General features: G+C 43.7%; 1 protein-coding gene across 5 annotated transcripts in view; it reads left to right on the top strand.

The window, feature by feature from the left end:
- Positions 1-26,600, top strand: part of TSC2 (TSC complex subunit 2) — a 102,471-nt gene that overhangs the window by 47,018 nt on the left and 28,853 nt on the right. For 2 of the 5 annotated variants that reach the window (XM_089686815.1, XM_089686813.1), the window contains exons 21-30: positions 455-589; positions 3,434-3,623; positions 4,159-4,252; positions 6,986-7,088; positions 7,167-7,261; positions 16,993-17,115; positions 20,959-21,123; positions 21,866-22,024; positions 23,140-23,246; positions 25,068-25,247. In XM_089686815.1, the coding sequence (XP_089542941.1) occupies positions 455-589; positions 3,434-3,623; positions 4,159-4,252; positions 6,986-7,088; positions 7,167-7,261; positions 16,993-17,115; positions 20,959-21,123; positions 21,866-22,024; positions 23,140-23,246; positions 25,068-25,247 (1,351 nt within the window). The remainder of the gene's footprint in view (positions 1-454; positions 590-3,433; positions 3,624-4,158; positions 4,253-6,985; positions 7,089-7,166; positions 7,262-16,992; positions 17,116-20,958; positions 21,124-21,865; positions 22,025-23,139; positions 23,247-25,067; positions 25,248-26,600) is intronic. The other 3 variants (XM_089686817.1, XM_089686816.1, XM_089686814.1) reach the window with 2 other exon arrangements.

Below are 26,600 nucleotides of genomic sequence, written 5' to 3'. Positions count from 1 at the left end.
TTTTTGTTATTTTGTTACTGGACATGTTTTAACAGCAAAAAGTCAAAATATTGTTTTTTCTCAAAATTGTCGATTTTTTTTTTTTTTTTTTTTGCGCAAAAAAATAAACCGCACAGGTGATCAAATACCACCCGAAAGACATCTCTATTCGGGAAGGGGGAGGACATAAATTTCATTTGAGTGCAGCGTTGCATGACCGCGCAATTGTCAGTTAAAGTAATGCAGCGCTGTAACGCAAAAAATGGCCTGGTCAGGAAGGGGGGGGGGGGGGAATCCTCAGGAGGGCAAGTGGTTAAGGCGAATGTAACAGTCACATGGATCTGTGCCAATTGGATCTCTCTTCTGTACTTGTAGCTGACCCAAGAGACAGTGGCTGCAGTTCTGTAAGGAGGGGATTGTCTTGCTGCTCTATGCCTTGTTCAGTTATTGTCATCACATGTGTTGTATGTTTCAGCTTTCAGACCGAGGTGCCAGCGATCGCCTGTTTAATACCCCAGATGGTTTCTCTCGTACTGAGCTGCAGCTGGCTGTGGTTCCTGTACTGACTGCATTGACCTCATACCATCAATATCTTGATATCAGCAAACAGGTATTTGTTTCTGGTGCTTTTTCTAAAGGCCTAAGAGTGGAAAAATGCTTTTCGAACAGTAACTCTGAACAAGCTTAAGTATATAGGATTGTAATTATAATGTACTGATTATTATTATACAGGATTTATATATTATTATTATACAGGATTTATATATTATTATTATTATACAGGATTTATATATTATTATTATTATACAGGATTTATATATTATTATTATTATTATACAGGATTTATATATTATTATTATTATTATACAGGATTTATATATTATTATTATTATTATACAGGATTTATATATTATTATTATACAGGATTTATATAGCGCCAACAGTTTGCTCAGCACTTTACAATATAACGGGAGACAATACAGCAACAATACAGTTCAATACAAGAGGGATAGGAGGGCCTGATCCTGGGAGCTTACAATCTAAGAGATTATTTATCTCTTATTATTATTACAGTATTTATAACCTTTGTGCTTAGAATCTGCACTGTAAAAGCCTAATTGCAGTATAATGTTCAGGAGTATTCACTAAAAAGGGCAATGAATTAGTGTGTGAGTGCAAAGTACTATACCCAGAGCAACCAGTAAGATTCAATTTTCTGCTGCTCTGACTTCTGATAATAAACTGTTCTGATTGGATGAGTGGTTTCTAGTTGTGCTGCATCCTTACCTTTCTTCATTGAATAAACCTGTACAGGGTCCCTTCTTGCAGCAGATCCTGCAGACTTCAGTAGCAAGGTCTGCTTACTTAGGGTGGCCCTCCCTAAAAGTCTTTATGAAATTGAACCAAAAAAAAATGGGTGGGGAGGGGGGATGCTTGCCCTTCCCCAACTTCCTTCTGTAGTGCATGGGCGAGGGTTATGTCATTCCCCTTAAGGTCAAATCTTTGGGAATTTTGAGTAACCCAATCTCACCGAAGGCGATCTTGCTCCGCACTGCAACTTGTGATCTGGGCTACTCTTCATTCTCAGGGATCTTTTCAGCAGGAAGATGTCAGAAGTTGAGGAAAGGTTACTACATTATCAGTCTGTCTTCCTGCAGGTTCTTTTATGCGTTTTAGGGCAGGGGTGGGGGTGGACACAATGAATAATTAGAGGTTGTTTAACCACTTGCCCTCCAGAGGATTTACCCCCCTTCCTGACCAGGCCATTTTTTGCGTTATGGCGCTGCGTTGCTTTAACTGACAATTGCACGGTCATCTAACACTACACCCAGATTAAATTTACGTCCTCCCCCCACACACGAATTCAGCTTTCTTTCGATGTTATTTGATCGCCTCTGCTACCGCTATTTTATTCCCTAGGATCTCGGCTTTCAGAAAATATATCACGTTTTGGGGTTTTGTGTAATCTCAAGCCTGAAATTATTTTTTTAAATTTGTGCAAAAAAATGCAAAAACGGCTCTGGCAGCGAAAAGGATAAAGGATAAGCCGGACACTCCCCTTTCCTGTTGAGCGCCCAATTGGTGCTCGTTACACTGCAAGGTCTATCTCCTCCCTGCCAGTCCCTCAGTGCAGTACTGGAGACAGGCAGGGAAGGGAGGAGGAGATAGATGGCGCAATGTTAAAAAATATTAAATGTTTAAGTCGCAGTAAAGCCCCTTTTTGTTTTTAAAAGACCCAGACATTCCTAACATCCCTTCAGATTTAAATAAAGGTGTGGTTAAAAAAAAAAATATTTTTTTTTGTTTTTCTGGACAAGTAGATTGTCATGAGGGGCAAGTAGTTTGGAGGCACCGATTTTAGTCCCTGGACAAGTAGTTTTTTAAAAATTGTCCACACCCCTTGAGCTACTGTCAGTGTTATATCACTGTTTTTGTCATCTATGTGCCATTGATAGCCCCTGCATGGGCACACCTTTTGCTTTGTTGTTGTTGAAGCACGATTTTCTTTTTTATTATTATTATTATTATTATTATTATTATTATACAGTATTTATATAGCGCCAAAGTGTATGCTCAGCGCTGTACAGTAGCAAGGGGGACAGAACATGAGACAAGACAGTAACAATACAATACACGAGGGGTTCGAAGGCCCTGCTCTTTCGAGCTTACAATCTAGGAGGGAGGGGATAGTGGTACAGGAGGAGATGGCTGCGGGGGATGGAGTGGTGGGAGGAGTGGAGGAGGTTAGTTGTTAGGTGAGGTCAGGTGTTGGGTGAGGTTGGGGTAGGCTTCCCTGAAGAGATGGGTTTTCAGGGTGCGCCTGAAGGTGAGGAGGGTAGGTGACAGTCTGATGGATTGGGGTAGGGAGTTCCAGAGGATGGGAGAAGTCCTAGAGAAGTCCTGCAATTGGGCGTGGAAGGAGGAGACCAGGGAGCTAGAGAGTAGGAGGTCCTGTGAGGAGCAGAGAGGACGGGTAGGGTAGTATTTGGGTATTAGGTCAGTTATGTAGTTTGGGGCGGCGTTGTGGATGGCTTTGTAGGTCAGAGTTACTTTTTATGTGCAATTGATAGCCCTGCATGGGTGTGTCTTGTTACTCATGTCTTCTTGAAATGTTTATAAATTAATAAAAACCATTGAAATGCCAAATTTCCACACCCCTGACATAGTATCCATTATACAGAACGCTGTTATCCAACACTACATTCTCCCATTTACTTTAATTTGAGAAAAGTCATTTTAATTGTGGTGAAAGGATTTGCAGTGTATATTTTAGGTACTGCTGCAGCTCTCAAACGGCTGCAGAGGGTGCATCTAATGTGATATGTTTTCTGACAAGGTTTCTGAATGATATCCTATTTTATAAAAAAGGTTAAAAGTTAAGCAATTATATTGAACTATATAGGAATTAAAGTGTGTCAAGGTAATTGTGTTTATTTTTCTCTTCTACTGGTAGAAAGAAATGGTCCGCTACCTGGAGACCGGCCTAATTTATCGCTGTGCCAAGCAGTGTGTGGTCGCTTTGTCCATGTGCATGGTAGAGATGCCAGGGATATTGATCAAGTCCCTTCCGGTGCTCATCGTGAAGCTGACGCACATCTCCTCCACTGTCACCATGGCAATCCCCATGCTGGAGTTCCTGTCCAGTGAGTTTACATTTCCTCCCATTCTTCATCGGTTGTCTGGTCCCCACACTTAGACTAGGCAAGTCGGCCATCAGTTTTGTAATCACTAGATTGGCATGGTCAGCCATCATTTCTCCATACATAGTCTAGATACAGTCTTCCATATAGTTCTATATACATAAAGTAGTACATTGAGCTATCATACATTGCCAGCCATCATGTTCATTGGACCTTTACTGCCAGGAAGACACCTAGTTTGTTATATCTAGACTAGCATTGGCTTCTTATCAGGTTTTTCATACAAGGTCTATACAGCATCAGCCATTTTGTTCTGTTATGTATATTAGCAGGTCAGGCACCTTGCACTTCATCATGTTATGAGGCCAGTTTGGCGATTACCTCTGACTTCAGTGTTCTCCAACATATCCTCTCCAACATACCCTCCCCAACGTTCTCCAACATACCCTCCCCAACGTTCTCCAACATACCCTCCCCAACGTTCTCCAACATACCCTCCCCAACGTTCTCCAACATACCCTCTAATGGTTTCTTTCAGCCCTGGTTCGGTTGCCCCACCTTTATGGGAACTTTGCTGCAGAACAGTATGCAAGCGTGTTTGCCATTTCTCTGCCGTACACAAATCCTTCAAGGTGAGTACTTGTCCAAAAACTTAGTTAACAGGGAAAAACCTTACGAAACTGGAAGGCAAAAGTAAAGCGATATTATTGCAAGTTTGTATGTTCATTCAATGTATTTTATGCATGTTGTTTACCTGAAAAAACCTCCCTTGTGTAAACCTCCAAAAGAATGCATGCTTGGCACCGCCATCTTGAATGTGATGTCAGCACATCCAATAGACTTGGAGCGATCACTCAGAGTACACTCTATAGCAGTCTTTCTCAACCAGTGTGCCCAGGCACCCTGGGGTGCCTTGAGGGTTCTTCAGTGGTGCCTTGGCAAAATGTCTAAAAGTTGCCCAAAACTTGTATACGAGCCAGCTGGTGGAAGAAGCCTGTCTTTTAGTTACACAAAGCCACAGGTCTTCTTTGTGCGCCATTACGACCTTCTAGCGCCGGCATCCTGACAACCAATGACATCAGTTGATAAGGTGAATGTTGGTTGCCTGCACAGCATCCTAGTTTCACCCTCCCCTGCCCCTCTCCATCAGTGCTAGGGTCACATTAGCTCAGTGATGAAGAAAAACTGAGGGATAAGAGAAACACTGGAATACTAGTCAGTACCAGTGTGTGAAAGTGTATTTGCTTTGGAAGAATAAATCACCTCTAATGTTGGGTGTCCTACATGTGTGGGTGTTGCTGCGTTATATAAAACTATTCAAATAGTTTTTTCAGTTTTAGAATTGGGTGCCTCGTTACTGTCTATATTAGATCAGTGGTTCTCAACCTTCCTAATGCCGTGACCCTTTAATACAGTTCCTCATGTTGTGGTGACCCCCAACCATAAAATTATTTACCCAGTAATTATTCATGAGTGTCGTTTTACCTTCAATACTACTGCTTTCAACACAGCAGCTGCTTTCTACACAGTAGCTGCACTTTGCACATTGGAAATGTGTTTTCTGATGATCTTAGGCGACCCCTGTGAAAGGGTTGTTCGACCCCCAAAGGGGTCGCAACCCACAGGTTGAGAACCAGTTTTAGAGGGTGCCTTGAAGTTGTCCATTATTTTAAAGGGTGCCTTGACTGAAAAAAGGTTGTGAAACACTGCTCTATAGAATTACTTTGCTTTGCCCTCTGGCAGCTACATGGAAGGTTATGTAGGGAGGTGAAGAGATGGAGGGAGGAGCTGGTCCAGCACAGAGAGTAATTAAGACATTCCCAGAAGAGGAGAGGGCTATGATGTGCAAACAGTGAGTGGGCTGCACTAAAGAATTGACTGCTCCTGGAGCTGTCAAATTTTCTAGAAAGTTCAAAATCACATTGCAAGTGAATTAAATTGTTCATGCAAGGAAAAATGCTGCACGTAAGCATTTGAAATACCTAATTTTTCTGTTTTTACCTACAATGTTTTTGGCTGGTAACAAGGTCACTTTAAGGGATAGTTTACACTAGATGCAGTCCAGTGCGTTTTTTATCTGGTTAACCACTTGCCGTCCGGCCGCTGTATATTACCAGCCAGACGGTGACAGTGCCAGGGGCAGGTTGCCATTCATAAACGCCGCCCGCCATTTTGGATTGTGCGTGCTCCCTGGGAGCTTCTGACATCATTGCTTACTACGTGTGAAATCTGTGAATGATCACAGAGGTCATATGATACAAGGCTATTCACAACAGCCTTGTACCATGTGACAAGCTGTGACCAATCACAGCTTTCACAGTATTTCTCAATGGCTGCAAGAATGCAGCCAGAGAGAAGGAGAAATGATTGCTTTTACAGCCTTTATGGGTGTAAAAGCAATCGGTGTAAAAAAAAAAAAAAATCTTCCTTACACCCCACAAGTAGTACAGTGTCACTATGGTGACACTGTACTGCTAGGGTGACAGTATGTTAAAAAAAATATAAAAAATGTACAAAACTTTTTGAAAAATTATAATTTTTGGTTATAAACTAATTTGGGATTTTTTTTTACTAAAAAGATAACTGAATACATTTTGGCCAAGATTTATGAAGAAATTATTTAATTGCAAAATTGTATAGGAAAAACACTTTTTTTTTTCAAATTTTTTGGACTTTCATTTATATAGCAAAAAAAATAAAAATCCCAGTGGTGAGTAAATACCACCAAAATAAATTTTTATCTGTCGCATGACCTGAAATCTCGCCCCACCTCCCGGCTTCTGAAACCCTTAAAGGGCTGGGAGGCGCCGGCACGAAGGGGTTAAAGCTGGATGCCAGGCAATCTGCTAAATACATATAAAGCCTTTCCACAAAGCATAGCTAGGCGGATGACGTACATCGGTTACAATTGTAGACTATAGGAAGGATGCAGCAGTGCCTTGTCACCCCCCCCCCCCCCGCTTGCTGATTAGACCATGAAAGAGCAGCAGCAGACCGATTGAGGCTTTGCTTCCCCTTCTTATACTAGTTGCATTAGAGCGTGGAATAACTGATATACTAGTATCGGGCGGACTGACAACTCATGGAGCCCTCGGGCAATAGGGGATCATGGGGCCCCTGTGTCCTTGCCCACACTCAAACCACACCCAAAAAAGCCTATGATAGGTACCAGGGGCATCTCATGGGGCCCCCTTCTGACCCCGGGCCCTCGGGCAGTGCCCGAGTTCCCAAATGGTCAGTCCGCCCCTGACTAGTATAATGAATATGAAGCTGCATTCATTTTTTCTTTATATCTACATCTGTTTTTGCTTACATTGTAGCATACTATTTAATAGGATAAGACTTCTTTGGTTTCCTTCCTCCAGGTTTAATCAATACATTGTGTTCCTGGCCCACCATGTCATTGCTATGTGGTTCATCCGATGCAGACTGTCATTGAGAAGAGATTTTGTGCCTTACATAACTAAGGTAAGGCCCATTCCTTAAACGGGAAGCATAGCTATGTGTACTGGAACAGTTGTATGACTTGCTGTGCCATTGCCCTAGGGTCTGCGCTCCAATGTTCTGCAGAGCTTTGACGACACTCCTGAGAAAGGGAGCTTCAGAGCCCGCAGCACCAGCCTGAATGAGAGGCCCAAAAGGTACGCCATGTCTATATATCTGATATGTAGATATCTGATCTTACTGGGGGAATAAAGAAGAAATGCATTACCTATAACACCAATAAACCTACACAGTGGCAGTTTTCAGGATACTCCAAGAGGAGTTGATATATTGCAGTGATCCTTGGAGCATGAGCCTTAAAAACCATGAGCAAGCGAACACAAAATAGTTTTTCATCCTCAAGTAATAGCTGGTGTTTTCTTACTGTAAAAAAAAAAACAAACTATACATTTTCCTCCGCTATATATACACTATATTGCCAAAAGTATTGGTCGGCCGGCCTTTACAGGCACATGAACCTTAATGGCATCCCAGTCTTAGTCCGTAGGGTTCAATACTGAGTTGGCTCCGCCCTTTGCAGCTATAACAGCTTCAACTCTTCTGGGAAGGCCATCCACAAGGTTTAGGAGGGTGTCTATGGGAAGGTTGGACCATTCTTCCAGAAGCACATTTGTGAGGTCAGGCACTGATGTCGGGGGAGGAGGCCTGGCTCCCAGCCTCCGCTCGAATTCATCCCAAAGGTGTTCTGTCAGGTTGAGGTCAGGAGTCTGTGCAGGCCAGTCAAGTTCCTCCACCCCAAACTGGCTCCTCCATGTCTTTATGGACCTTGCTTTGTGCACTGGTGCGCAGTCGTGTTGGAACAGGAAGGGGCCATCCCCAAACTCTTCCCACAAAGTTGGGAGCATGAAATTGTCCAAAATGTCTTGGTATGCTGACGCCTTAAGAGTTCCCTTACTGGAACTAAGGGGCCAAGCCTAACCCCTGAAAAACAACCCCACACCATAATCCCCCCTCCACTAAACTTTACACTTGGCACAATGCAGTCAGGAAAGTACCGTTCTCTTGGCAGCCGCCAAACCCAGACACGTTCATCGGATTGCCAGACAGAAGCATGATTGGTCACTCCAGAGAACACGTCTCCAGTGGTGGCGTGCTTTACACCACGGCATCCGGCGCTTTGCATTGCACTTGGTGATGTAAGGCTTGGATGCAGCTGCTCGGCCATGGAAACCCATTCTATGAAGCTCTCTACTGTTGTGCTAATCTGAAGGCCACACACTGCTCCTGAAAGCGACCCATTCTTTCACAAATATTTGTAGAAGCAGACTGCATGCCTAGGTGATGATTTTATACATCTGTGGCCATGGAGGTGATTGGAACACCTGAATCCAATGATCTGGAGGGCTGGCCCAATACTTTTGGCAAAATAGTGTATGTATAATAATATTATTTATGACCTCCACTATAAATCACTGGTCAGTCACTAGAAGCCTGCATTAAGAAAAGGTCCTCCTTGCTCCTTGGGTTACGTTTTTGAAGGAGCTTTGATGTATTCATTCAGCTTATCCTGAAGGCCTGTCATCAAGTCTGCTAGTTTGTTTTTAGGAAAACTGTTATGTTTTTTTTTTGGGGGGGGGGAACATATTTTGAGTTATTATTGTAAAGTTCAACTGAAAATAATAGTTTTAAGTGTTCATTTACATGGGTGCTGAAGCCTGTAGTCCATAAATGGGCCATGTGTTTATGCAGCTTCAGCTGCCTGTGAAAGTGTATGGGGGACGCAATGGCTGCTAGCACACAGCTGATCATGGCTTTCATTACGCCAGGCACTATAGTGTAGAACCCATAAAAAATTACCAGACATAGTTTTCAATGTACCTAGGACAAAGAATAAAAAAATTAATTGCAGCTTACCAGTCCAGATCTGATGAATGCATTAGTTTTTTTTTCTTTTTTTTCTTCAGGCCAAGTACAATTACTGCCAATACAGAATGCTTTCTGTTGATTCATCCGTAAATAAACCCCGTAAATATTGTGTCCCTTCTTCCCTGTCACTTCTATGCATTGATCTGAAATATCAAACGATGCTACCAGTCTTCCCAGTTCTGTTTGGTGAACTCAAGAACACCTCCCCTTATGTAATGAAGAGGTGTTTTTTAGTAGCCCAAATTAGGAGAGCTGCCCAGGGTGACAACGCTGCCTGTGACTCACTACAGTGAGTGAGCATTGTTGACCTATGACAGGAACTATTACTGGCAGGATCACCAGGTGAAAATAAGGGAAGAGAAGTCTAAAAAAAAAAAACAAAAACAAACTTGGCTACCACATCCAAGGACTGGTATGCTGCACATTATTACGATTTATTTTGGGTTTAGGTGCACTTAAAGTAGAAATCCAGGATAAACCGAATTGGTTTAAAAAACCAAAATGCTGCTACTTCTTCCTATGCTAACTAACTGGTATAAGAAAGATCTGTATACTTACCTAATTTTGGCCCACTCTGCTCCGGTCTGGTCATCAGCGGTGGCTGCAGGGGAAAGGTAAGGGCACTCGGCAATGGCTCTGAATGCCTTGGAGTGGTGACGTCACCCATAGCCTCCTAATTGTCCATTTGTTGTCTGTGGTCCCTCCTCTCCCCTGTAGCCACTGTTGACTGGCACAGGGGAGCCAGATCACGTGACTAGAGCAGGCTGAAAATAGGTAAGTATATACATCCTTCTTGCACAGGTTAGTCAGCATAAGTGTTAGGAGGGGGGAGGGAACATGTTTAAAACTAGGTTTTGCCTGGAATTCCACTTGAAATGAATATTCACCTTTTAATAATTAAAAAGAAAAAGGCAAGACTAAAATCTACCTACTACTAACTACATTTTTTTTTTTTTTTTTAAGCCTGTATTTCAAAGGTGCCATTTCATTTGCTGCCATTACAGATCTCTACATAAAATCGAATATTTCAAATGTGAAACAACCACCAAGTAAAAATTGTGAAAGTGACCAAATATTTTCAGCTCAGTGTTGCATTTATCACAAAAAAGATGTACATTCTGTAAAAGATACTAGAGTTTCCCTTTACATTTTTGTTCCCTTCTCGTTTTCCTCTTGGAGTGAGTTACACAGGAACCCATTGTTTTCCCTTAATGGAGATTTAAATGTCATTCTGTCAGTAAATTTGTTGCTGAGCTTACTGACATTTAAATGTCAACTACCTGCTTAGAACATTCTATAAAATCTATTTTTCTTAGAAATTGTTTTCATTTTTTTTCCCCCCTTTTTTTTTCTTTGCATTAACCTTCTGTTCATTCCCTCTGTGTTCCTCCTCAATGCTCTTCATTGTAATCATTTTCTGCTCAGTATGTGTTTAACATGTTACATCTGTGACGGTTATTTGTAATTAAACCATACTGACATGCAGTGCCTGCTTTTAGGGAGATCCTTTATGTAGTAAACAGGTATGTTCCATCCTTGTGCCTTCCCTTTGAGTGACATCATCGTGGTGCTGCTTTGTGACAAGTACTATGTGATTGGAATTCAGCCATATCCGCTGGTCTTTCTGGTGGAATCATAAAAAAAAGAAATTTGACACACGTGGGTGGACACAGGAGTGCTGAATTAGATTAAAAACAAAGCCGCTCAGCAGAAGTAAAAATAAAAAAGTAGTTTTTACTGCAGTACCACCCCCACCCCCCCCCCCCCCCCACTTCAGTCCAAAGCTGCTCCCCACATACCCCCGCCATTGCAGTAATTCCTTTCTGCCACTGGGTGCCACCAGTCTTCAGGGCTGAACGATGGCCACTGTCATTCATATCAATTCCTAAACCACCTTCCTATATGTCTTCTTTCTAAATGGAGTTTGCCTTGAATTGTTGGGTGCAGATTGATGCTTTACCCCCGTAACCTACCCCCCCCCCGGGGACATCGAGCACGACTTTAAAATCGTGCGACTTACAGTGAAGTCGCACGATTTCAAAGTCTGGTGAGCTGCCGCTTTCAGGTACTATTTGCAAGACATCTGACACAGATCTCTATGCAAATCACACCAAAAGTCGTATATGTACTACTTTAGAAATCGGTGCGGATTCGGCCAAGTCGGAACCGCACTGATTTGACCGCTCTAATAGCGGACAATAAGGTGCAACTTGGCATACGATTTGCAAGTCGCATGTCATGCAAATCGCATGCCAAGGTGCACCAGATGTGACCGGGGTGTTAAAGTATATGTGAACCATCACCTTGTAGAACAACCCTTTTTCAGTTTACAATGGAAATAAAAGGCAAAACATCTGTGTATAGATATGAAAACTAAATACTTTTTTCCTTTTTTTTTTTTTGCTCATGACCTCTGCGCACAAAAGTTGGGGCGGGGGAGAGAAACAGCAGCACACTGATCTTCCCAGTGTAGGGGAAGGGGGTGTCAGGACATGTTTGATCATTAGAGAGCAGAAAACTGACCACACTGGAAAGGATTTGCTGTTATGTCCAGTGTGGTCAGTTTTTAATGAGAAAGCAGAGGGACTGACAGGAACACCAGGCATTTCGCACAAAGGAATCAATACAAATAACAGGATATATTGCTATGCAAGTACACAGTACAGCAGGCACATATCAAGAACATGAAATTTTGGGTTCATAGTCCTTAAAGTACACGTCAACCTCACATTTCTTTGACTCCATGGTCTTCTAACATTTCTTTATCCCAACAACCTTTGATTTGCTTTGTCTAGTGGCCTAAAGCTGTTCTGGAGGATTAATGGACCTGCTGACTTTGGGATATTTTGATAAACCCAGCAACAGAATGCCATTGCTAAACCATAAATAATGATATGTATCTAGATATACATATACGTGCCGCGCTCCATATTAATAACAAAAACTATATATATTAAATGATAGTGATAATAATAACGTGAAAACACAGTGCTACAAACAAGTGCAACATAAACATGAAGTGTGTAAAGATGTGATTCTGCCAATATGCATAACAGTCCTCTTTACACTTCTATAAACGTTCCAGTGATAGGTGAAATATATAGTGCCACACTCCTGTGCTCTGTGGATAGGTGTGCGCTCACCTCCTTGTCAGCCAGACAAGCTGACTAAACACACTTTTTGTCCTCACTGGACAAGGTGGGAATCTTTGCTTTATCTGCGTGTCTCCATCCAATGCTGGGTTGCCTAATTGCCACCAGAGGTCTCCCTCCTTCCACACTAGGACCTCAATGGATTTCTTATGGGGATGGTAAAGATGGTAATTCTCCTCTCAATTGCACCATGTAAGAAATAAGAAACCACAAATGGTGCCTTATCCTTTGTGTGGCCAGAGCCCGTTTATTGTAAAGGAAACGCCACTCACATTTTATTCCATCAGTTCAGTAATCAGCTGGCGTGTCTGTCAGTCCTGTGTAGCTGGCGCCGCTCGTCCACCGCGGCGTCGTGACGTCAGAGCCCCTCCCCAGGATAAGGATAAGGCACCATTTGTGGTTTCTTATTTCTTACATGGTGCAATTGAGAGGAGAATTACCATCTTTACCATCCCCATAAGAAATCCATTGAGGTCCTAGTGTGGAAGGAGGGAGACCTCTGGTGGCAATTAGGCAACCCAGCATTGGATGGAGACACGCAGATAAAGCAAAGATTCCCACCTTGTCCAGTGAGGACAAAAAGTGTGTTTAGTCAGCTTGTCTGGCTGACAAGGAGGTGAGCGCACACCTATCCACAGAGCACAGGAGTGTGGCACTATATATTTCACCTATCACTGGAACGTTTATAGAAGTGTAAAGAGGACTGTTATACATATTGGCAGAATCACATCTTTACACACTTCATGTTTATGTTGCACTTGTTTGTAGCACTGTGTTTTCACGTTATTATTATCACTATCATTTAATATATATAGTTTTTGTTATTAATATGGAGCGCGGCACTTATATGTATATCTAGATACATATCATTATTTATGGTTTAGTTTTCAACACAGTTCATGAGCTATGTGTATAGTGCTGAAGCACCAGTAGTAAATCTATGGTTTAAAGTTAATACATATCACGTTAAGGGAAGCATCTTGTTTTGGCTCACGAGTATAATTTATCACAGAATGCCATTGCTATTTGTATTTTCCCAGATCTGGCCTTTCTAATACCCATGGCAGGTGGGCGGAGTTGGGAACTGTTACGTAAACGCCACCTCTGAAGTCCAAAGCCTATAGGAAGTTGCTAATCCACCCTAGTTATCTACCCTGTGACTTTAAATAATCAGCCCACCAAAAGCCTAATTTTAAGTGTATATCAAAGCAAATTTTTTTAAATGTATGCAGTCAATGTTTGCAATAAATACATATTTCCCCATATTCCCTTTTTAAAGACACTGCTAGTACAGATGTACATGTTTATCTTGGCAGAAATGCACTTGGCTCCTAGTTCCCTGTTGACATTTGAGAACTGCATGCCCTTTCTAGACTAAAATCACAAGGAATGGTGTCAGCCCTGCTCATTTGGCTTTTGCTAAACTATAGAACATCTCCTCTTATCTCCACTATATTGGGAGGGTTGTTTAGTCCAAGCGAAGAACTGGTTGCAGTCTCATCTCAAGCGGTCTAGAGCACAAGATTGCTGGATTTTGGGTAGGATCAGCAAGGGTTTTCTATTATCAGATATAACAAAACACTTGTATTGGTATATTTTACAAACCAAAAGGGAGCCACAGAAGAGATGTCCATTGTTGGGGTATATGTACACTACCACCAAGGAAGACTACAGGCATACAAGAACAGCCTTCCTGATACATTCCTAACCACTGGAAATAAATTCTAAATACATCGGAATATGCTGTGCCCGTTGCCTACATACATCCACCACTGAACTTGGCTCACCTTTTTGTAAAGAACTTGGTTTTGTCCAGTAGAACCACGATGATGTCTCTGGTCTATTCACAGGTGGAGTTTCTTGGTTTTAATTTTGCCACATTTCACATGTTTATTGCTGGGACTGGTCTAATAATTAGTCCAGCACAATGTTGGTTCAAATTATTTATTTTAATGCCTTTCCTCTGAAAATGGGGGTATCCTCATTGGGGCATTTTTCCATCATCCTTATAGTAGTACTCTAGTAGTAGTACTTGGCCCCTAGTCCCTGCCTAGTGGGGCACTAACAGCTGAGCAATGTCATTAAAGCATTTTGAAGCAGATGACTGAGATTTGGCCCTCGGTCGGGTCTTTGGATGAGGACTGTACCATCAACCCTCTTGATTGACCCAGGGCAGATGTCCTCAGCTGCTACAGGTCCATGTGATTAATTTGGCTATCGCTAAGGGCAGCCAACTTTAACTGACTACTACTAAGTGGTTGATGGAGTAGATATCCCAAATGTGGAAACATCCTGGAATTTTTACCTGACTTCAGAAAGAAACATTTGTGTTCTGGGGTATACTAGAAACTTGGTCCAACCTGCCTCATATGCATGTGATGCAAATGCCCTTCAATTGGCACATTCATTTGAATGCGTGTACTATTTTTTTTGTTTTTTTATTAGAGATAGCCACGTATTGGTTGATTCATACAGCAGGTTTGGGCATATTGGACAGGCTTGATTTAAAGCTGAACTCCAGGCACAAGAATATATTCCTCAGTTACATGAAAGAATCTAAAACTGCTTTATCTTGTAAATGTAGCAGTGATATCTCTCTGCTGTACATAGCCTGTTTAGAGAGCAGAGAGAGAGGGATCCAGCAAATGCCACGCACTATAAACTGCCTGCAAAGAATTACAGGAGGGGGTGGAGACGAGACCAGGGGAGAGAGCAACAGTGACCGGTCTTTATTACAGGAATCTCCTGCACAAAGGTAAAGTTTCACACTGGATTGCTGCCAGGGGCGGACTGACAACTCATGGGGGCCCCTGGGCAATAGGGGATCATGGGGCCCCTGTGTTCTTGCCCAAACTCAAAAAAGCCTATGAAAAAGGTACCAGGGGCATCTCTTGGGGCCCCCTATTGACCTCGGGCAGTGCCCGGGACTGGCAACTCATGGGGCCCCCGGGCAATAGGGGATCATAGGCAATAGGGGATCATGGGGCCCCTGTGTCCTTGCCCAAACTCAAAAAAGCCTATGAAAAAGGTACCAGGGGCATCTCATGGGGCCCCCTACTGACCCTGGGCCCTTGGGCAGTGCCCGGGTTTCCAAATGGTCAGTCCGCCCCTGATTGCTGCACAGCTTTGCAGGAAATACACAAAGCACACCAAAATTCAAGTTTACACATGCCTCTTACATGTACACAGTATTTGCTTATAACAAGGAAAAATTGTAACACAGATGTAATAAAAAAATAATGAAATGTATTTATAAATGCAAGTACCTTTATCAGCCTGTAAGGCTTGGTTCACATATGTGCGGGTGGTGCCGCTGCGGATCTGTGTAGTCACACCACCAGCACAGAGGAATACGGACCCGCGGGCAGGTGCCATTAGTTCTAACGGCACGCCGCCCGCACTGGAAAATGCAACCGTACTGGGAACGGGCTGGCTGCGTTTTCAGAAGAAGTGCAGGGACTTCTTCCCTGCATGTCACGGGGCACGGGAGTCCATTCAAATGAATGGGCTCCCGTGCCCACGCAAAACGCGGCCCGTGCGGCTGCATATATGTGAACCGGGGCTAGTACCTTGTAAAGTAAACTACAGACTGAAAGGTAGTGGCAGCGCTTGGCGCCAGTCAGGTTTGCAGCGGTGCATATTTGCTGGTAGGGAATACGCTGACAGAAGGGATCTGCAGAGAGATGACTTCACTGCCCAATCACAAGGTGTGGGGAGTGGGGCGCAAGTGTAGGTAACCTAGTTCTCTTACTAAAAGGAAATCTGCGCTAATTCTCAATATGTAGTGTTACAGCTAGCACAATACCTTGACACCAGATATTCAGAAAATTCTATCAGTCAAAGTGTAGCGCATACAACATATAATTGGTACAGATGATCGTTCAACGTGCAGTGGCAAGTGTTACCAATTTAAGGTATATCCTTTACATAAATCAAGGTAAATCCAATTATATGAAATGAGTTCTAACACTGTGCAATCTGCTCATTACAATTATAAGTATACACTTTATATCATGCATTGTGTTATAAGACATTTAATATATTTGGTTTTACCTTGACAGATATCAGGCTTTGCATTGGTACACACTAATTGTATTACTAACTGCAGCAGAGAAGATTCAAGTCACCAACCAGGCTGTTCTCTCTGGCAGGGATGTAAAACATCTTAGAAGTGTATTGACAAATTTTCTAAGAACCTTGGACAGGGAAAACCGCGCCCATATAAAATAAAGTGTATTTGGCAGTTTACCTTGAGTTCAGCTTTAATCTCCCAATGCCAATACCTGTCGACGAAGATAGTAATGATTTTCCATCGTGTTAAAAATTTGTTCTAATTTTCAAAAAGTGGCTGCCACAACAGGATCGTATTTGTTGTGAGCTCTCCAACCGTAGCCAATATACATCAGGTGATTGAAAGACTGCATAAATTTAGGTGTCATAAGTGTTTCAGTACTTCAGTCATTTTAATTTTTTCAGAAAACAAAAAATCTGCATGTCTGTGGCTACCTTAAGACGGTTTCTTTGATCTCCCCACAATGCAACTGGTTCTTTTTACAATGCTGCTGCAATTTGCTTTCCTTTTTTTGCTCAATTTTTGTTGCCTTTTTTGCTTTCTCATGTGTGTGGCATTTATTTTTGTTTTCTGTTTCTCCTTTTCTATGGTGTACCCCCAATACTGATCTTCGCGGGCCTTCTGCTGTACCCATTCTACACGTCCCTTCACTGGTTTCCACTGGCATCCTGTGTGTGGGTGGGGTGACTTTTTTTATTTTTTTATGCCACTTGTGTGGAATATGGTTTGGGTGGTGGGCACCCTTACCCTGTCTGCCAATGGGGCACTCTTGGGGTAGCTTGAAGCTATCCAAACCCTCCAAGCCGGGCTTGAGTGACTCGTCCCCCGTGAAGGAGATGAGAGACCTCTCGAATGCCTTTCGCTCTCGCAGCATCAGTGTGTCGGAGCGTGCTGCGTACAGGTAGAGGCCGGGCATGGTTACCTGGGCCCGTTGCACCCAGTGGGGGAGGTTGCATGCCAGGGAAAGACTTGCATGGCCAGCCATAGACACTAGTGCCCATTCCATAACCCTTCTAGCTCTCCTTGAACTGTTTCAGGCCCCTAACTCACAAAGTGCACGTGTTGGACTGAAATACTTAAACCTCTGCAACAAGTTTAATCCCTAGGTGATCTTAACACTGTTTATTTTTTTTATGAGAAGATTGCAGTCCAGTCCTCCTAATATTTGAGAATTTAAAACAGTAGTACCTGGTCTGAACCTCTGCTTATCTTTCCTAAATTCACATGACTCTGGTCATTGTCTCTTCATTTGAACATGTTGGGCTTGCACTGCACTCTTTTCTAATGGGAATTTATTATTAATGTAAGTCGTTTTATGGTTTGTGCATGACAGAGCCACGTTCAGATTCCTGTTACAGGTCTGTGGATCATGACTTTAATCCCCTCGTTATGCTGGGAGTTTCAAGAGGATCAAATTGAACAAATTCTTTGCTGTGTAAGGGATCGCTAGTGGAGAGAATGGTGATTTCAACTACCGTATTTTTCGCTCCATAAGACACACCTAGGTTTTAGAGGAGGAAAACAAGAAAAAAATATTCTGACCCAATCGACTGCGGACGTACTGCACTAGATGGCCAGAGACTGCGCACGTAATGCGGGAGGTGACCGGAGACTGCGCACGTACTGCGGGAGGTGACCGGAGACTGCGCACGTACTGCGGGAGGTGACCGGAGACTGCGCACGTACTGCGGGAGGTGACCGGAGACTGCGCACGTACTGCGGGAGGTGACCGGAGACTGCGCACGTACTGCGGGAGGTGACCGGAGACTGCGCACGTACTGCGGGAGGTGACCGGAGACTGCGCACGTACTGCGGGAGGTGACCGGAGACTGCGCACGTACTGCGGGAGGTGACCGGAGACTGCGCACGTACTGCGGGAGGTGACCGGAGACTGCGCACGTACTGCGGGAGGTGACCGGAGACTGCGCACGTACTGCGGGAGCTGACCCGAGACTGCGCACGTACTGCGGGAGCTGACCGGAGACTACAAACTTTTGGGAGGGCATTTAGTATGCGGGTACCAGAATTTGACAGGTGCCCACTCCAACTTCCGCTGCAATCACCTAGGCGATCAGAAGTGGAAATTGTCCTCCCTCCCTTTCCGTAGTCTTTTGGTCCCAGAAGACTATGGGGCCATTCACAAAGCGTAGTGCATGTGCAGTAGGCTCCCGGCTGTGAAGCTGCAAGCTGTCACAGCTGGGTTCCCACACTAAAGATACTGGCGCCAGGGAGAGAAGACGACCGGTGAAACCAGCAGTGGTGAGGACACTGCAGGGCCGAGGGACAGGTAAGTGTCTGTGTTTTAAAAGTCAGCAGTTACAGTTTTTGACTTTTTTTTTTTTTTTCCAGCTGGAATGACGCTTTCAGGGGCAGCAGCTTTGGCCCTGCCTGGCACTGCCACAGAAGAGCCGAGCGGCCAGCCCAGTATTCTAACAGTGTGGCAACGGGGGGAATACCGGGCCAGCCGATCCATATTCACTCCATAAGGAGCAGAGACCTTTCCCCCCCATTTTTCGGGCGGGAAGAAAGTGCGTCTTATGGAGCGAAAAATACGGTAGTTTTTTTAGACCATAAAACTCTAATCTTGAAACTTTATTCAAAGCCTTCATAAAGATTATTGGTGAAAACAGAATCCAACATAATGAAAGTGGTGCTGGACCTTAAAGGATAAGTTCACCTTGGGGAACATGTTACATATTCCACCCATTTTTAGGGTGGAAAATGTAATGTATTCCCACTGCTGCAGCGTTTCCCCAATCCCCCACCTGTAGTGACAGTGAGCTGGGGATCTTTTTCCTGCTTTCACTGTCACTATTAAAAAAAAAAAATAAAAAAATGCAGCTGTGCGGGGCTCCACCTGCACTACCGCATCATTCATTCACAGAGTTATGTGAATGGGAGAACTACAAATCCCAACAACCTTTGTGTCTGTCGGTGTGTAGTTCTCGATGAACTACCTGGGAGCTGTTGGGTTCATTGATGCTTTTTGTTGGCATGCAACTTCCTGCCCATATGAGCAAACTGCTTACACTGACAGTCTGCAAGAGCCGTGCATTGCACCCATGATTTGCTGATCGTGGGTGCAATGCTTTACAGACTCTTGTATTTATTTATTTTTTATTTATTTACCTGCAAAAAGATGTGCTTTTTTTTTTTTTAATTGAACTTATCCTTTAAAGGCGCAACCTATATTCATCTGACATATATTTAATGGACACAGCTGGTATGTCTTGTCATAGCGTAAGTATGCTGATGTGTAAAATCACAATAACCTGGAGTTTCATGTTCCTAGTCTTGTGGTATTGCAGGCTCTCCCTACTCTGCCCATCACAGTTTAATTCTGTACCCCTTGCTAATTCAGAAAACTTTTATGCCCCTGCAACCCCCGCCTTGCAGTTTGCGCTATTATATGTAAAGGAATGCACTTTGGGGAGTGAGTAGAGCTGACTGACTAAAGGTTGCGGTACCTTTCGGAGGCCTTTGAAAGCTCGGCTTATTTTTGCCGTGAGAAATCCAGAGTAATAGGTCGATTCACCCAAAATTATTTTAGCTAAAAAGGGGAATTGCTCGCTGGCTTCTGATCCTTTTATGGACTTCAGCTACCAGTTCTCCCTGCCAAGGTACTTGTCTCTGATCCTGTCCACCTTGGCATATTCACTGTTACCACTCCTGCTCTTGCATTCCCTGTGCTATAAACTTAGAGCAGCCTTTCTCAACCAGGGAGCCTTGAGGTTTCTTCAGGGGTGCCTTGGTAAAATGTCTACAAATTGCCCAAAGCTTGTATACAAGCCAGTGGGTGGAACAAGCCTGCCTTTTAGTTACACAAAGCCACAGGTTTTCATTGTGCACCATTACGACCTTCTAGCCGCCGGCATCCTGACAACCAATGACCTCATCAGTTGATGAGGATGTCTGCTGCCTACACCGCATCCTAGTTTGACCCTCCCCTGGCCCTCTCCATCAGTCCTGGGGTCACATTAACTCAGTGATGGAGAAAAACTGAGGGAGAAGAGAAACATTGGAATACTAGTCAGTACCAATGTGAAAAAGTGTATTTGCTTTGGAAGAATAAATCGCCTCTAATGTTGGGTGTCCTACATGTGTGGATGTTGCGTTTTATATAAAACTAATAGGATAGTTTTTCACATTTTAAAATGGGGTGCCCTTTTAAAATGGACAGTCTGGAGGCACCTCATTTTAGAATGGGTTTTAGAATGGGGTGCCTCAAGACTGTTCATAATTTTAAAGGGTGCTTTGCCTGAAAAAAGGTTGAGAAACACTGCTTTAGAGTATGTAAGCCCTGACTCTATTTTACAGTATGCTTTGGCATCATGCCTCACTGTAGGCCGCCCAGCAGCCAACTGAAGGAGCTTGCATGGCAGGCTGGCAATGCTGCGGCTAACTGTGACACAGTAGCTTAGTGTTGTTAACCATAGGTCTGTCATTTCCATCCTTTCTTTGTTACTTAGTAAGTCACTGACCTGAACTTACCATGCAACCAGTAAACTCTTCTGATATACACTTGCATGTTCGAGTTTAGCGCTTGTACATTCAAGTCACCAGTGTTGGCAACCATGTTCCTTTCTTATCTGGTTAACAAAAAGATGACATTTCCTCAGATCTGGCTAGTTAAAGGCCATGTAGTAGATACCGCCACCTCCTGCTCTGCCGTGGATAAGTCATGATCCAACAGACCACCCCTGTTGTTTGTCCCTCGTCTAACAATCATTGCTGTTTTGTGCAGTCGAATGCAGCCCTCGGTGACCAGCTCTAGCCTGAGCTCTGCTGATGAAAGCTCTATGGCCCAGGCTGACGACAGCCTGAAAAACCTTCATCTGGAACTAACGGAGATCTGTCTAGACATGATGGCCAGATATGTGTTCTCCAACTTCACAGCAGTTCCTAAGAGGTGAGTGTGTATGGCTGCATCTCACAGCAGAGTTGGGGCTTGTATCAATGTACTTTGGACTTCTGTCAACGTCATCAGTTTGAGGTTCTTCTGAGTTCAGTTCGACTTTAGAGGACAAGGACATTTGACCTGATTCATGCAGGTTTTGCATTCCCATAGACACATGAGTATACAAAACCCATTTGATACAAGCAAAATCCCATTGACAAAGGCCCGAATATAAATCTCTTTTGTAGATCTGTGGAAATACAATGCTCACTGAGAGTTTCTTGAATTTCTTCATAACTAGGTGCAGTTCTCTACTTTCTTAGCTGACCAAAATTCTAACAGATGGGCCAGTTTTAGACCATTTGCAAGACTTCTCTTGCCTAAAATTAGCATGTTCATAAATATTCAGGAGGTTTGTGTTTTTAGATCCTGCTCATTTCTAAAAGCTAAAAAGACTACAAGAAATAATTTTTTAATTTAGCCGCCAGACACATGTTTTCACTAACCTAAATTAACTAGAAAGTTAAGACTGCCAACCAAACTTTACGGGAGGATGTCTGGTCTTTTCTCTATGGAGATGAACCGTGAGGGGAAACTTTTTTTTTTAAATAGGAAGTTTAGCTGACTCTAAAAGAAAATTGCAGCTGGCTGGTGAAACCCTTAAATAATACAAACTACCTTATTCTCTATTATCACAAAAATTAGACATGGTTTAAATAAATATCCGGTAGCTAAATATTTGCTTTTCTTACAGGTCACCAGTTGGAGAGTTTCTGCTGGATGGTGGAAGAACGAAGACCTGGCTTGTCGGGAACAAGCTGATAACTGTGACAACTAGTGTAGGGAGGGGAACACGGTCACTTCTAGGGTTAGATACTGGGGAGGCCCCGAAGGAGGGCGATTCGGAATTCAGGTAATAGCCCATCACATGACGGGGATATTGAAGTAATCATAGAGTGATAACACAAGTTGTTGCTGGTTAATATCCTCAAATTAGTGGAGTAGCTGCTTTTGTATTTGAATCGATGGATGCATATTTTCCATGCTTCTTGGACCCTTTGACATGAGGCTGACTCCGCCAGCAATCTGTTAGCTCAGCAGGCTATCTCTGCTGATCCCCGCTGAGCAGGCAGAAGACCAGTCCATGTCCGCTCCGCTTATGCAGAACAGACACAGCCCGCTATCGTCTTCTATGGGGGGTCGGATGTAAACAGACCAGCTTGTCCATTTACACCCGACTGCCATCCTATCCAGCTGGATGGAAGGGGAACGGATCCCCATCCATCTGTTTTGAAGAGATTGGATGTGGGCAGGTATAAAAGGATAAATATATCCATTTACCCCTGCCGCATCATAGAGGAGAATGGAGGTTCCAGTCAGGCCCACCTGAAAAACAGGTGGGCAGATGGACCCGATCAGAACATTCGTGTGAAAGAGGCCTAAAAAAGATAAGCAACACCTGACAACACTTAAATTCTGAAAAAAGCTCTAAAATACATTACTTTCCTATCTTTTCAGTAAATGCTGATTTTGAAATTTTATGGTCACAGGTCAGGTGAGCAACTGCCTAGGCATTGGTCAGGTGTCCTAAGCTGAAGGATCCTGAAGGATGTTTAGCTAGAGCCTCTGTCCAACTGTCTGCTGTTGATCCTTTGGCTTCGTATTTGGTCACGTGACAGTAGAAGCCTGGTGTAAGGCTTTTAGGTTTCTCTCTTTCAGCCCCTTCATATGCACACTAAACAGCATGATTGGAGGAATCTCTCCACCCAACTCTTGATTTTTCAGTCCAGGTTTGCTGAGCCAGGTGGCACCCACAGGGCCACCCAAAACTTGAATTTCATACGATTCATCAGGAATCGGCTGAAATTCAAGCCATGTAAGGCTAGCCATGTTGGTCTGTTGACAGTTTTGTTGAAAATATCAGTATATGGAACACTGAGAAGCAGAAGATATGGAGTCCAGCCAATTTCAAGAAAAGGGTTCATCAAAAGTTCTGCCAATTGAATCATTTCTCTTTTTGCCCTAAAGCTCACCTATGCAAACAGAGCAAACCAAAGAAGCTCCACCAAAGATGGACCTGCAGGCGAGAAAGCCGGGTATGCAAACGCAGCGTCACAGAGTCCGCTCCATGTCTGGTGAGCTCACTTCCCTGGGAGAGCGTTCCTCTCCTGTTATCGTTCTTTCCACAATGGTGACATTGAGAGTTCAGAGGAGAACTTTTGTGAGTTCAGCACACCATGACCTGTCTGTGACCGGATCTGTCCATGTTCAGCCTTAAAGCTGCTACTGCTAGCTTTGCCATGTGCTTGGATAGAGAACTAACATCTAATTATGTCACTTGAATTGGTAACAAATTTGCTGCTTGGCTTAAATCAGATCCAGCCAAGTAGATCATGGAACCACTGCAAATATAGCATCTAGTATCATTAACCTGCAGGAAGAAAGATGGCACAAATTAATGCAGCTCTGTAGTCCTTTATGCATAATTTATTATTATACAGGATTTATATTGCGCTAACAGTTTGCGCAGCGCTTTACAAAATGAAGGCAGACATGACAGTTACAATACAATTTGGTACAAGAAGAAACAGAGGGCCCGGCTCATCAGAGCTTACAATCTAGGAGGAAGGGTTGAGTGATACAAAAGGTAATAGATGTGGGGGGGATGAGCTGATGGAGGAAATAAATGGTGGTTTACTAGGTAGAAGCAGGATAGACTTCTTTAAAGAGAGGTTTTCAGGGATAGTCTAAAGGTGGATAGATTAGGAGACAGCCGGACAGATTGGGGTAGGGAGTTCCATAGGATAGGAGAAGTCCTAGAGGCGAGCATGGGAGGAGGTGAACATATTTAAATGAAAGCTGTGCCAGTAGTTGAATTTGACCTGGTATCTGCCTCTTTCAATCCCTGGTACAGCAGAGCTCAGACAGAGGAAAAACAGGACAAGGAGTTAATCAGTTGTGCTGCAGTGCTCACATTCTAACAAGCAACATGCTGATGGGAGGAGAAAGATGAGCTAATCAGTCTGACATTTCTCCTTTCGCTGTATAGTCACAGGACAGGGAGGAGACCTAACGCTAGGTTCACATCTGTGCGGGTGGTGCCGCTGCAGATCTGCACACAAATCTGTACAGTCGCACCACCCGCACAGAGAAATGCGAACCCGCGGGCGGGTGCCATTGGTTCTAATGGCACGCCGCCCGCACTGGAAACTGCAACCGTACTGGGAACAGAGGTTCCCGCGTGAGCTGCGTTTTCCAAAAGTGCAGGGACTTATTCCCTATGTGGCACGGGATTTGGGTTTGGGAATATATTTGTCTGTAAAGCACAGCTGTGTAAAGAGAATGCAGGTCCTCTCATCTAGTCGGTGGACAGGAGGTGCTATGAACAGACAGCAAGCACCTCCTTAAGATGCCTATGAATACCAAGCTTTAATATACATACTAGACTTTTATCCCCCCGGTTCACATCTCTGCGGCCGTGCGGGCCGCGTTTTACATGGGCATGAGAGCCCATTCATTTGAATGGACTCCCGTGCCCGTGGCACGCAGGGAAGAAGTTCCTGCACTTCTTTGGAAAACGCAGCCCACACGGGAACCTCGGTTCTCAGTACGGTTGTGGTTTCCAGTGCGGCCGGCATGCCATTAGAATTAATGGCACCCGCCCGCGGGTCCGCATTTCTCTGTGCGGGTGGTGCGGCTGATCAGATTTTCGTGCGGATCCGTAGCGGCACCACCCGCACAGATGTGAACCTAGGGTCAGACGTTAGTAAAACAGGAACTCATCTGGGTTTGGGAGTAATGGCTGCGTCCCTCTTATGACAAATGCCGCCTTCTTAGTATTGCTGTAGCACTCACAATGGCTGTCTTTGATATGCTGTAGATGGAATAACTTCAAGAGCTTTGCTTGTCTGTGCATGTTACATAAAGATGTTTTCTAATGATTTTTGATATTTCAGGTGGTCACGGCCTACGTGCTGGATCAGACGGTGGATCCCTGTCCTCTCCTGGTGGCGCCTCAGGAAGCAGAGATAAAATTCCCCGCCGGCCTCAGGTCAAGAAGGAGAAAGCCACACTGGCTGATTTTGTGCCAGTGCTGACCCAAGGCTGGGCAGAAATACTTGTACGCAGGCCTACTGGTGAGTATCTGAACACATTGGGGACTGTTGCATGATTTCCATTGAGTGTTACTAGACCCACAAAAGTAAAATCAGTCTGTATATGCAGTAAAGCATGCTTGTTATACACTGTGGAACCTAAGGGGTTAATCCTCTGCATTGTGTAGAAAGGCTGTTTGATCCTGTCTTCTCTGCCCCTCGTCGAAATGACCACCTGATACAGACTGAACCCGGGTCACATGCTCAGTTTGGTGTATATTGCTAGAGGGGTGTTTTTTTTTTTGTTTTTTTTTCCTTCTTGGGAGAGTGCATGTGTACAGCACAGGGCCAATCAGCACTGTCCAGACAGAGGGTCAGAGGTTTCACATCCTCCTAGAGCAGAAAGAAAAGATCCTGTCTTTGATCCTCTCCTTTTTTTTTTTTTTTTACTGTCCCTAAAATTAAAATTTTTCAAAATTTTTTTTTTACATTTTTATTTTATTTGTTTATATTTTTTTTTTTTACATTATGTCACCCTAGCAGTACAGTGTCACCATAGTGACACTATACTACTTGTAGAGGATGATGATTTTTTTTTTTTTATACACTGATTGCTTTTACACCCATAAAGGCTGTAAAAACAATCATTTCTACTTCTCTGGCTGCATTCTTGCAGCCATTGAAAAATACTGAGTGAGCTGTGATTAGTCACAGCTTGTCACTTGGTACAATGCTGTTGTGAATAGCCTTGTACCATGTGACCTCTGTGATCATTCACAGATTTCACACGTAGTAAGCAATGATGTCAGAAGTGACATCTTGCTTACTACTCTTCATGTGATCACTGATTGGCCAATCAGTGATCACATGATCGGGACCTCACACCGAGGTTCCTCCAGACACAGGCACCGGATCGCGGTTCTGTGCGCACAAGCAGGGAGCGGGGAGGACGTTTATAAACAGCCACCCACCCCTGCACTACTTCCGTCCGGTCGTTTATATACATGGGCTGGATGGGAAGTGGTTAATAAAACCTACTCTGGACCTCTGATGTGCTGCCTAAAGGGAACTTGTGTAGACCAAAAGAAACCTTAAATATATCGGCTCAAAGAAAAGTACAGTTCCCTACATTTTTTATTGTTGTATTTTGTGCCCATTTGAGGGATTTTCAGTCTTCCATCCATCCTCCCCAACACATGCACAGGCAGCAATTTAAAACCAAACACAGCTTTTACCCTTTCCACCCTACAGTACAGCCAGGACAAGGTTTTAGCTAGAGATCTGATTGATTTGTATCCAGATTGTGTGTGTGTGTGTGTGTGTGTGTGTGTGTGTGTGTGTGTGTGTGTGTGTGTGTGTGTGTGTGTTGGCTCATTTAGAGGACAGATACAGTTT

This window comes from Staurois parvus, unplaced genomic scaffold (assembly GCF_062004578.1).
Source record: "Staurois parvus isolate SC_StPar_1 unplaced genomic scaffold, SC_StPar_1.0 ptg000412l, whole genome shotgun sequence".
Classification (NCBI taxonomy): domain Eukaryota; kingdom Metazoa; phylum Chordata; class Amphibia; order Anura; family Ranidae; genus Staurois; species Staurois parvus.
Note: the sequence above shows the minus strand (reverse complement) of the source record. Positions and strands in the feature narration are given on the sequence as shown.